Below are 11,777 nucleotides of genomic sequence, written 5' to 3'. Positions count from 1 at the left end.
AAGTTTTCTTCCTTAATCTAATTTTAGGAAATGCATGGGCAATTTTTGCAGAAGTTTCCCAGGGAAAGATAGTGCACAGAGCATGAGACAGACAGACTGGAAAATTACAGCTCAAATGTTGAAAGCTGGTAGCCAGCAAGGGCTGTAAACAGGATCTTTGATTTTAAAGTGACCTGATTCTCTTCAGCCACTAGAGCATCAAGCTGGTAACTCACACATTCTCACGTGTATCTTCCTGGGTGTTACAAACATTTCCACAGCCACAACAGCAGCATCACATGAACGAGACTGATTTCTAGTTGGCGGGGGAAAAAACAGCAGAAGCATCATTCAGACAAATACACTGTTACCAAGCATTTAACACTGGGGGTGAGGGGAAGACCAAACAATTGAAACAACAAAAAACCACTAATAGAATACACTGAATTATTCAAGTAGCTTCTCAAGGTCTCCATGAGGCATCAAGCTGCTTTTCTTCATCAGTAGTCCATAAACCTGAAATTGCATACCCTTCACACCATTGTGTTTTCACTTTTTTTTTCATTCTTCCTTCATTGCAGTTTCTTTCTTACTCTAATATTTCTCCCACAAGTCTGTATCCATTTGAAGTAATTCAGGAACTACAACAAATTTTAGTTAGCTCTTCTAGATCATATGCAGGCAGGTCAGACATGCACTTTCAGTGCTTGGGACACAGAGGTGCAATCACAGTCCAAGGTATGATAGTGCACCAGGTTCCAAGGCAATAATGTTACATGAACTGCCCTAAGAAGAAGTGTAACAGTTTATGCACCATTTTCTATCATTACATCTGTGAATTCTTCTTTACAGTCCTGATACTGATAGGCAGCAGGTTATCATTCTGCTCCATTAACTCCTTTAAAAAACAACAAACTAAATCTTGAAATAAAGTGGAAAAGAATTCAAGAGCCATTTTGCTTTTCCTTGTCCCTCTCTCACCGATATAAAGTTCATGTGGGTTAACTGTTACTATGTAGTTTTCAAATATGTACCAGGTAAAGCCATAGCCCAATTTCCATGCAATTTTAACATACCCCTACCTTCATTACAATAAAATTTCAACTCCATAATAAAGTAGAAAAATATTTTGTTCTGCTCTGTTTAGAAACATTTGAATGACTACGCTGTGCAAAGAACTTAGAAAATCCCACTACATTCTCCCATCATACTTTTAAATGATTCCTAGCAACGTTCTGAATGTTAGACATTAAGCATATTCCATATTTACTTTTTGTAAGCTTTTTGTGCTTGTTTTTCAACATGACAAGGATTTTTCTCATCCATAACACTGCCTTGATTCAAATACACATGCAAAGTTGAAGAAAAATACAGACTAAGTAAATCCACAACCTACCTTCAGATTACCTAGAATGCTTTTAAAGTATTTTGCTATAAGACTCCTTTTATACAACTTCAAATATAATGCAGGAATTAACAGGAGGGTGAGGGGGAAATTACAACTAAGTAAGATGCCCAAAAAGCAGATACAGGATTTTCTACAATCTTTACCTTGAATTAAGCTACTATATTATGCATTTGTCATTCTGAAATTTCATTAATTATGAGAAGTCTTTGCAGTTAACAATATGCAATTTAGGTGTTTTTAACTAAAATCACAGATTTGAAAAGATGAGGCTCTATAAACATTTTTAACTTCAGGAAACTTGTTAAGTTTTGCTAAGTTAAAGGTATAAATTAAGACTCCTGATGTCTAAAATAGCACATTTTGATTGTTTGACTCAAAAGGAAACAGAAGAAAACAAACTGAAAACCCTCCAGTAAATTCCTTCTCAAAATCTAATCTAATGTTTCCTTACTAAGTCCTCAAAAGCATGACTGGATAATAGAAGTGATGCCTTTATGATTTTGTGAATAATGGGTTTTATTAAGTTAAAGCAAACAGCCAGAACAATACATATGCAACTTCTACTACACACAATATAAAGAATGTAAATTATAACCTCTGTAAAACAAAAAAAGGTACTAAAAAAGCCAACACAGTGGTTATGGACTATTCCATCCCTGATAACAGGCTGGGTTCTGTGTTTAGAGAACAGTTGTTGTTTGATTATTTAAACTGAAATAGCGTGAAATACAGAATCAAGTATAAATAAAAAGTTAATGGAGTTACACAGATTCTATGAGAACAAACTCTAGGTTAGTGAGGGGGCTGAAAATTTACTAGCAAAAGAGATCACCAATGGGGCTCAAGTTTCTAGTTCATAGTTGTGAGGGACAACAGGAGAAATTACCCAGGATTTTTGTAACAATTCCTTTAATAATACACCACTTTCATAACAGAAGTGTTTTACACTTGCACAATGTTAATAACTTTATTATACATGGAAGCCTGTAATAGGCTGATTACACAATAAGACTGCAAACAACCACTGGTACCTTCCTGACAACAGAAAAGTACGTAAGACTGAAACATCACCAAGAGTACATAAAAAACCATCATCATAAACATCACCAAAATTACATTAAAAAACTAATCAAAAAATTCATTTGCAAAAAGTGGTTTAGAGCAGTGCCACTGCATTTCAGCAGCTTTGAATGGCCACCAGTATTTCTAGCAGGTTTCCATGGCTCCACAGGCATTAATCAGGATTCACATATAATAAATAATGTACCACAAAATATACATAAAGTAAGGCAATAATTCCAAAGAAAAGTTCTGTTGATATTAACAAGCCACTCAAGTTCTACTTTTGTAGTTGATGCCATCACCAGAATCCTTTGATGGAATTGCAGCCTTAGGCCCTAAGAGCCTGCCATGATGAACTGCTGCAAGCCCCTCTCTCCATCAAGAGCTCCAGTGACACCACCGGGACACTGCTGGGCACAGGGGGCCGTGGTAGCTGATCCTGATGCAGGACAGGGGCCTCGCTATGTACAATTGGGAGTAGATTATTTCTTATCGTACGTGGAAACCTCGACATAGTTCTAAAACAGGTGGGTGTTCATTGTTCGTCATCTGATGTCGTAAGACATCAGAAAGCACATCATAAGATATGCACTTTCTGGAATGTAAATCTTTTTAAATGCTAGCTATTAGATGAGAGAGTAAGTGGGAAAAAGGGAAAGAAAGAAAAGGGGGTAGGGAAGGGGAGGCAGGGGAGTCAGGTAGACAACCAAGATCAAGTCCATAGGAACCAGGAACATAATAAAATAGAGGGAACCCTTTACACTAAAAGAATGGGAAAAGGGGAAGAGCAGGAGATGGACTTTTTTGAACCGTGTGTAACAAATAACGTATCCCCAAACACTATCTGGATTAGGACTGTAGTTTCAAGTTGGAGTTCTAATGACATGAACCAGCTGCACACATTTTGTTCTCACGGTTTGTGTCAACAGAATCTCTTTACGGAATTACAGTCTAACACAGAAGTTCTGGGGACATTACTGTTCAGATTAAAGCTACCGTGCTGGGCTCATCATGCAGACCCGAGAATATTTGCTCCACCTGCCTGGAATGAGCATCACCTGGAAGAACGGGAGTACTTTAAAAACAACAAGATTTAGGTAGCAAAATTCTTTCAGATCAGCTGACATAAGAGACAGCAATTTGAAATGCTAAAGATCCCTTCCTCAAAAAGCTGAGATATATTTGTAATCATCTGTAAATTGGAAGTTCCAATACACTTGTGGTGCATAGAATTCCCATGCTTCATTACACTTTCCTGAGAGTAAAGCAATTAGAATAAACTTTAGTCCTAGGAACAAAGTTAATTTTTTGCATTTTAAAATCTTGGGCTATTCCCTGACAATCTACATAATGTAAATTTGATTGCTAAACATTGTCACTTGAACAAAAATGCTATTTTAAAACTATTGATTTTTGATTAAAAACCATAATAAACAGAGCTAAAAAAAATCACACTAACAAAATAAACTAAATATGAAAAGTTGCATTGAAAGGGCATGTTACATTATTCTTAAAAGGACCGTGTAGAAACATTCCAATGGCAGTGTTGTCCAAGTAAAACAAATTACATTAAGAAGACCCCACAGCCTGGTCAGAGTCAGGACCTTACCTGTAACTCTGGCTGGTTGGGGTTTTTACTCGTGTACTACATGGCTCACTTACATCAGACATCATATTTGTATACCCTGAGAAATCTGACACTGAAGTCCTTACTCTATGGTCCACTTCTCCATTAGAGTTAGTGATAAAAGTCATTGGCACCCTGCTGCCCGACTTGAACTGAGAACCAAACGCTTGTGCAAAGTTCTCAATCTGGTAGGTTGCTCTAGGCTCTATGTCCTTCTGAGGATCTATCTGGCTGGTTAACTCCTGAGATGGGATCTGAAAGCTCGTTGAGGATTCTAAGTTTTTCTGTTCCTTCTGGCCAGTCAGTTTCTGAGATGTTGACTGGTAGTTCGACGAAGTCTCTAAGTTTTTCTGCGGATCGATGAGATCATCCAGCTCTTGAGAAGGAGTCAACTGTTGATGCGAAGCCTCCAAAGCAGACAAATAAAAGCCTGGCTGAGAGCCAAGCAACATCCCAAATGGAGGTTTTGGCAACGCAGTTGGCAATACTGAGGTAACGGATTGGCTGAAGCCACACTCAAGGGGAGATGTAGTGTATATCTGTTTGTCTGGAAACAGAGTGTGGTTATGGAGAGTTGAAGACAAGCTAACAAACTGGAAACTGGGTCCAAAAGCAAAACCAGTGCTGTTGGTTGTTCGTTCAAAGGCTTGTTGGAGGTATTTTGAGTATTCTTGCAACATGCTTGCCTTATCATTTGAAACTGTTTGAGAGTTAGGGCTCAAGTTTTCTTCCTGAACCATGTCTGAATGTTCTCCTGAGGTGTGCAAGTCCACACGCTGTTCAGTTATACTGAACGGATCTTCTTTCTGGCCTTCCGATTTGTGAGAGTACTGGTCCAAAAGGCTCTGTAAGACTTCATCAGGAATACCAGACTTGTCGTGGCAAGACTTTATTTCACTATTTAAAGACGCTGAATCAATAAGAGATAAAGGAGCTTCATTATCCATAACGCTAACACCTGGAGACTGGATGACGGACTGCTGGGAAGTCATGTGTCCGACATTGAGTGAAAAGGCACTGTTACTGCTTGCAGTTTGTAAGTATCTTCTTTTCTTTGAAAACTGCATGGCATCATCATAATTGCTACTTATTTGACCCGGTTTACCACCTGTACTTTGGAGAAGGCCAATAGATTCTACACCGGTATTGGCTACTAGGCCTAGAGAGCCACTCTGTTTCCCAGACAGTGGTTTTTGCCCCAAAATATCTGGCAGTGGTGATACAAAATTAAGGTAATTTTTGTCTCCTTGTTTTCTGCTTGTTTTTTTCAAGACCAATTTTGGCACCTTTTTCTGAAGTTCTTCTACGCCTGTGCCAACTAGACCACCACTGGAAGACACAATAGGAATATCAACTGCGTAACTCGCCATGGCCACATTACTTGTAACTTGAGATTCAGCGATTTTGCTGCTACACTTGCTTCCTTTGTTTTCAGTGGATGTATTTTTTGTTTTACTTTTTCTCCTTGAGGAACTTGTATTTCCCTGAGACAATGCAGCCAAGCTACCCATGCTATTTGATGATCCGGGCTCCATTCCAGCCCCTGCTTTACCTATGGCTTCACCACATGTTCTTCTGTGCTTTAACAGTCTATCAGTCCTTGAAAAATACTGCTGACAAGTGTCACATTTGTATGGCTTTTCTCCACTATGCGTCCTCTTGTGTCTTTCCATGTGGTACTTCTGGATGAACTTCATACTACACTGGTCACACCCGAAAGGCTTCTCCCTGCTGTGGATCTTCTCGTGTCTCTGCAGCAAGTACTTCTGGATGAAGCCCATGCTGCACTGGCTGCACTGGAAAGGCCTCTCCCCGGTGTGGATGAGCACGTGCCTGCGCAAGTGATAGGAGCTCCTGAAGGCAGCACTGCAGTGCTCGCAGACGTGAGGTTTCTGGCTGGGGGACGCGACGGCACCTTCCCCATCTCCCACCAGGGGGGGTTTGGATGAAGTGCTCGGCTTCCGCTTGGCTTTGATTCCCTGAGTTTCTGGCTTTGGCCTCTTTGCCTTCTTGACCTGGGCGTCGTGCTTTGGCTCACCCGCGCTCCCTGGAGCGCCCTCGCCTCTGCCAGTCAGCAGCAGGTCTCGGTGGGGATGCTGGTGCAGGTGGTGAAGAAGGCTGAGGTCCTGGATCACGCTCTGGCCGGTTCCTTCGCCGCTGCCCAGGCCGGGGGCTCTCTCCTCCGCCGCTCCCCCGAAAAGCCCCCCGTAGTGGTGATGGTGCTGCGACTGCTGCTCCTCCTCCTGCTCGCTGGGCTTCTCTTGCTTGATGCTCACCAGGGACTGCAGAAAGCCCCAGGGGCTCCTCTGCGAGGAGGGCGCGGAGGGGAAAGCTCCCGCCGGCTCCTTCTTGAAAGTCACGTCCTGCGGGGGCGGAGGCGCCGGGGGCTCGCCCGCCGCCGTGGAGGAAGCGGCGGCGGCGGCCGGAGGTAACACGCACTGCGGGGGGTGCTGGGCCGCCGCGGGGGGCGCGGCCGCCCGGGCGAAGCTGGTGACCGGGGGCAGGCGGTGGTTGAACATCACCATGCCGGGGGGGAACGTCGGCTCCATGGCCGCCGCCCTCTTGCCGCCGCCGAGGAAGCCGCTGCCGAGTTTCATCCCCCGGGAAGGCGGGCCGGAGAGGAGGCGCGGCCCAGAGGGGCTGCGGGACCCGCCGCCCGCCCGCCGGCCGGCCGGCCGGACCGCGCCGGCTCAGCGGGCGGCTCCCTGGGCGGCCCGGCAGCCGCCGCCCGGGCGCATCGCCGCCTCCCGCCCCGCGCCCGCGGCGGCCCCGGCCCGGCTGCACTTACGGCTCCCGCCGCCGCCGCCAGTTACAAATATCGCCGCGTCCGCTCCACAATGGAATTAGCAGCGCCCGCCCCGCCGCACATGCGCGCCGCGCGGCACGCTGGGAGCCCCGGCCGCTCGGGCCGCGGGCGCGCAGGCGCGGCGCGGGGCGCGGGTGGGCGCTGCCCGCCGCGGGGCCGGGCCGGGCGCCGGCGGCGCTCCGGGAGCCGCGGGGTCCCTGCGGCACGGCCGGATAACGGCACCGGGCACCGCCCGATAACGGCACCGGGCACCGCCGCTCGCCCAGGAGCGGAGCGCAGGTGCTGCCCCGGCAGCGCGGCAGGGCCGGTCCCGCGCGGTGCAAAGCGCCGAACGCGGAGCGGCTGCGGGCTCAGCAGCGCCCGTGACCCGGCGGAGCAGCGGCTGATGCAGAAAGGCTGAAATCGAGGGTTTTAGCAAAGGCTCGGGGGTGTGTGGTGCCAAAGCGGTGACACGAGATGCCCGTAGCGCCTCGGCGATAACGAAGCCGCCCCTCTCCGGAGCGCTGCCGGTGTGCGCTCGAGTGTACCCACCGGGCACAGCCGGCTCCGCCGCTGCCCCGGGCCGGGTCTGCGGCCACGGCCGAGCGCTGGCGCAGCCCTGGCCCCGGCGCGCTGGGACACCGCCGGCAGCTCCGCTCCCGGGGCCACGGCCCCGGTTCCTTGGCCCTCTGGTACAGCAAAACCCGTTCTAATGATGCTCTTTGGTTGAGCTGCATCTACGGAAATAATTCATCCTTATACTAGAAACGAGATAATATTGTTACTTTGAAATAGTACCTTACTTTGGTTAATCAGGAGACCTTTTACACTGTAAGTCTAATAGTCCATGCCCTCCTTGGAGGATAATAAAATATAAATAGAGTTCTGCTGAATTTCTGAGTATTTACTTCAAAAGGTTTTTGCATTTCTGTAAGATTTTAAAATGCAAACATCAGGGGTACCTTAGCTTAAAAACCTGGAATTAAATATATTAACACTAATTTTTATTATTGATGCAATGGAAGTAACAAAACAAGGTGGATAGATTCCTTAAAATTTCCTTTATGAGAGATGAGCCTATCAATAGCAAGCACTTTTCATAACTCTGACTGTTACAAAGGCTTGGGTCAAATCTTAAACATAGCTGATTGATGCAAAAAAAGTGGAATTTTCTGCCATTTCTGTACTTCAAAATTTGGTTGAGTAAGTGAAACTAGTTCTTTTTATAATTTAAATATTTTATAGTATGTAAACTAAGAGTTAATTTCAAAATGTACATTAGATAATGGTAGTTAAAGACTCAGGTTTAGATAAGTGTTAAAAGACAGACCAGGAATTCAAAAAACTTAAAGCAGCAGTAAAATATTAGTCAATGCCTATGAGAAATGAGTCTGTCCCTTTATTCAGGGTGTCTGTGTTTAATGGTAAGCTGGGATGCATATAAGCCAGTCCAAGCATGAAGGGCAGTAGGACACTCGTATGGAAAGCCAACTTTGTCCCTCAGTTATCAAGATAAGAAACCTGTCATTTCTCTCATTCACTCTGTCAGCCTTGAGATACTCCAAGCAGACTTACCTCTGTGTTGTACACCCCATATATCAGGAAGATGAAGAGACCCTGTAAAATAAAATGGAGGGAAAAAGCTGTTAACTCTAATCATTTCAGCAGTAGAAATACCTGAAATAAACTTTCCTGGGAACAGACAAAAGAAGACACACTTCATCAAGGTCAATTTATTTTTCTATTTTTCAACATTATAAGCTGTACCTTGAGCATTTATTTGATAACATGGGAGTGCATCAACTATACTGTGATATTCAGCTGTTTGAAAATGAAAAACTTAGCACCGAAGGATCTATAACATTAATTAGAAAATTTAATTTTATATTTGAATGGTCTTTCGACCAACATAATAAATTTATTTCAAAAAGTGAAAATAGGAAGATGCTAAGGCAAACTGAGGAGTGAGCAATCTCTACTTCTGATAATTCTTTCTGTAAAATTAAAAGAAAACATACTACCAAACACTAAACTAAAACTATACTCCCACATATGTATTGACAAATGCATACACTTAATTATTGTAGAAACTTAAGTTGGAAGAAAATAAGAAATGTATGAGAACAGAAAAAAAAAAATAACCCAAGCAGAAAACATACATGAATCACCAAAGTTCTTTTAAGGGCTTGCTTCACACTAGCCTCTTAGTAGACTAAACAAAATACTCAAAAATGTATTTTATAATACTCACTCAAACTAAAACCAAACAAAATACTCACTTCAATGAGTTTGCCTTAATATATTCGCCTTATTGAAGAGTCTGTGTCCAGGATCTGAGTTAACAATGTAACTTGGTACTGATTCCTTCAATCTGCAGGCAGGATCCTGAAAAACACACTCAAATTACTGGGAAGAACACAATAACAAATGGAAATAAATGCAAAATATATATCATTTGCTATGAAAATGCTTCTGCAACTAAGATTCACTGTGGGTTTATAACTTTGTAAAATTATTATTACCTAAAATTGGCTTAAATATCTCAGGGGAAAAAACTCTTGATTTTCAAACTGAAAATATTTTCTGGTAAGAAACTGCATTTGAATAGCAAACAAATTGCAACCTTTTAATGCAACATGCAAATTACTTGAAGACATTTTCATTAATTCTGGATTTACTCATCAGCAAAACCACTATCTTATTAAGTAGGGAGAAATAAGAGGTACCATTCATACGTAATAATTCCATGGATTACCCAATGCCAGCACAACACCCTTGGGAGAGAGAACTTCTTAACTTCTTTTGTTTAATTTTTCAAAGAAGCTAAAATCTAACTCTTCCTTTCAGTTATTTTCAGGTTACATCAATGAACTCAACAATAAGTAAGAATAGATTCAAAAAGAGAGCTGTGTTTTTGAGTGCAGTATATATCCTACAATAAATATTACAATATAGAAATTGTAATTTCTATATTGTAATATAGTATTAGTGAACCAGTCTGAGTCTCCTGACACAGAATCATCTGAAATCTACATTAAAAGAGGAGGGGGTACAAAGGCTACACCTTTATTTCCTCCTACTTTCATTTCAAGTTCACAGGATTTTAGGAATTTCCATCCCAGGCAAGAGGCTGCTATGAGTAGCTGTCTTAGAGAGGGAGACAACAAATAATCAGCTGTTAAGATGAAAGAAAAAAAAAGTTTTACACAGGCTGATCCCAGAAGAGAGAGTAAAACCACATGCTGCTTGTTTTTCAGGTGCTTTCATGAGTTAAAATTCTTGCCAAAACTCAGTTCCAAGCAATACTGGTTGCTCTGATATAAAGAGTAATATATTTTTTAAAAAATATACATTCTAGTCTTTCAAGACTAGAATGCTGTTTTTAACCTAGGCGTGCAAAAAAGAATGTGTTTAATTGCTTCTGAGTCTTTTCTGAAATCTGTGAATATCATATCATCCCAGAAAAACAAACTAGTTAACTACTGAAGTTTAGATATTCATTAATCTTATAGAAAATTTGAAACAAATTATTAAAGATTCCAGGTCTTAAACTGGCATGCCAAGTTTTTGCTTTTCTTGAACTTGATAACAGGTCCTTTGAATATTAACTGGTAAAAATATGAAGTGCTGTGGACTTTCTTATCTTAATTCTTAATTCTTGTAGACTTCTGGGAGCTTTTTGTCTTGCTTTATCTCAGAGTGGGGATGTCCTCTAACATCAAATTATTCTAATAGAATCAGCCCAACAAGGATTTTACTTATTGTCTGCAATGAGTTACGAGGTCGTGGCACCCACAACTGGCAATGAGGGGTCATTTTCCACACAATGCTGTCATCAGCAATTACCTGTACAGGATAGTGTGTGGTCCATCTGTGGTGAAAGTAAAGAGGTGCAGAGTCTCAGGTGGTTTGAAATGTTAATAATGTGGTCTTACATAATTGATAGTTCAGTTTCTTTAGCTCATTAGTTGCAAAAAGAGCTTCTCTGGTTTTTCAGTGAGCCCTGGTGTCAGCAGCAGCATGGTTCTGTGAGCAGCTGCCTCAGTTGCTCAGGCTGGTCAGGTGTTCTTTGATTTCTCAGAATTAAACAGTGTTGTGACCAAGCCAGTGGTTTAATCCAGAACTGTTTATTATACCTGTTGGGATCAATAAAATAAAATAAAATTCCTTCAGGAAGAAGCACAGAAAGCTCATTCTTATTTTTTTGTGTTTGATAGCCATGTGAACCCCCAGAGGAATTGTAGCCCTTTGTGCTCAGTAACAAATCCATACACATTCAGAATAAGCCATCTATGCCTTGGAAAGGTAAAAGTTTCTAGACAGGAAATCTGGCCTTTTTGGACAAAAGAGAACATGCAAGCACACCTGTCATTTTTCAGGTCTCATGCCAAAGTAGGATGTGTTCTTGGTAGACTAAGGAGAAGTCAAAAACCTTCAGCAGAGTTTGAATCCTGCCTTTTGGAATCCAAGGAAATCACTGCTTACTTACATCTCTGACTGTCACTCTGGGCAGGGTAGGAAGGGATTGCTCAGCTTTGAAATTTGGCAGCTCTTGCCTGAATTGTCCTTGCTATCTTGAATAAATCAGTCTCTGGACAGTTCTAATCTCTAGCCAGTTTGTCAGGATCTGTTCCAGTTTGGGTGGCACCACTGAAATTTGACACTCTTATCACAAGTTCATTCTGCTTTAGGGCAACAGAAATTTGCATGGCAGTCGTTTTTATCAGAAGTTTCTTTACATGATTTTAACACTTGTGTCTCCTTCAGATACTGTTTGACATTTCCTTTTAATGGACATATTTCATTCAAGATTAGACAATAAATTGAAATCATTTTTTGGTGTGTTGAGACTGTTACACTGATACATTCAATATTTTTAATTTCAGCATTTTTTCAATATACACATTCTTGAGAAT

At 42.3% G+C, this 11,777-nt stretch overlaps 1 protein-coding gene across 1 annotated transcript; it reads right to left on the bottom strand.

Moving 5' to 3' along the window:
• Positions 1-1,878: 1,878 nt before the first annotated feature.
• Positions 1,879-6,739, bottom strand: ZNF281 (zinc finger protein 281). The gene has a single exon (XM_021547583.4). It carries the CDS (start codon positions 6,671-6,673, stop codon positions 4,055-4,057), a length of 2,619 nt encoding a protein of 872 aa, XP_021403258.2. The 5' UTR covers positions 6,674-6,739; the 3' UTR covers positions 1,879-4,054.
• Positions 6,740-11,777: the final 5,038 nt, after the last annotated feature.

This window comes from Lonchura striata, chromosome 8 (genome assembly GCF_050655825.1).
Source record: "Lonchura striata isolate lonStrDom1 chromosome 8, ASM5065582v1, whole genome shotgun sequence".
Lineage (NCBI taxonomy): Eukaryota > Metazoa > Chordata > Aves > Passeriformes > Estrildidae > Lonchura > Lonchura striata.
This window is presented reverse-complemented; position numbering and strand designations above follow the sequence as displayed.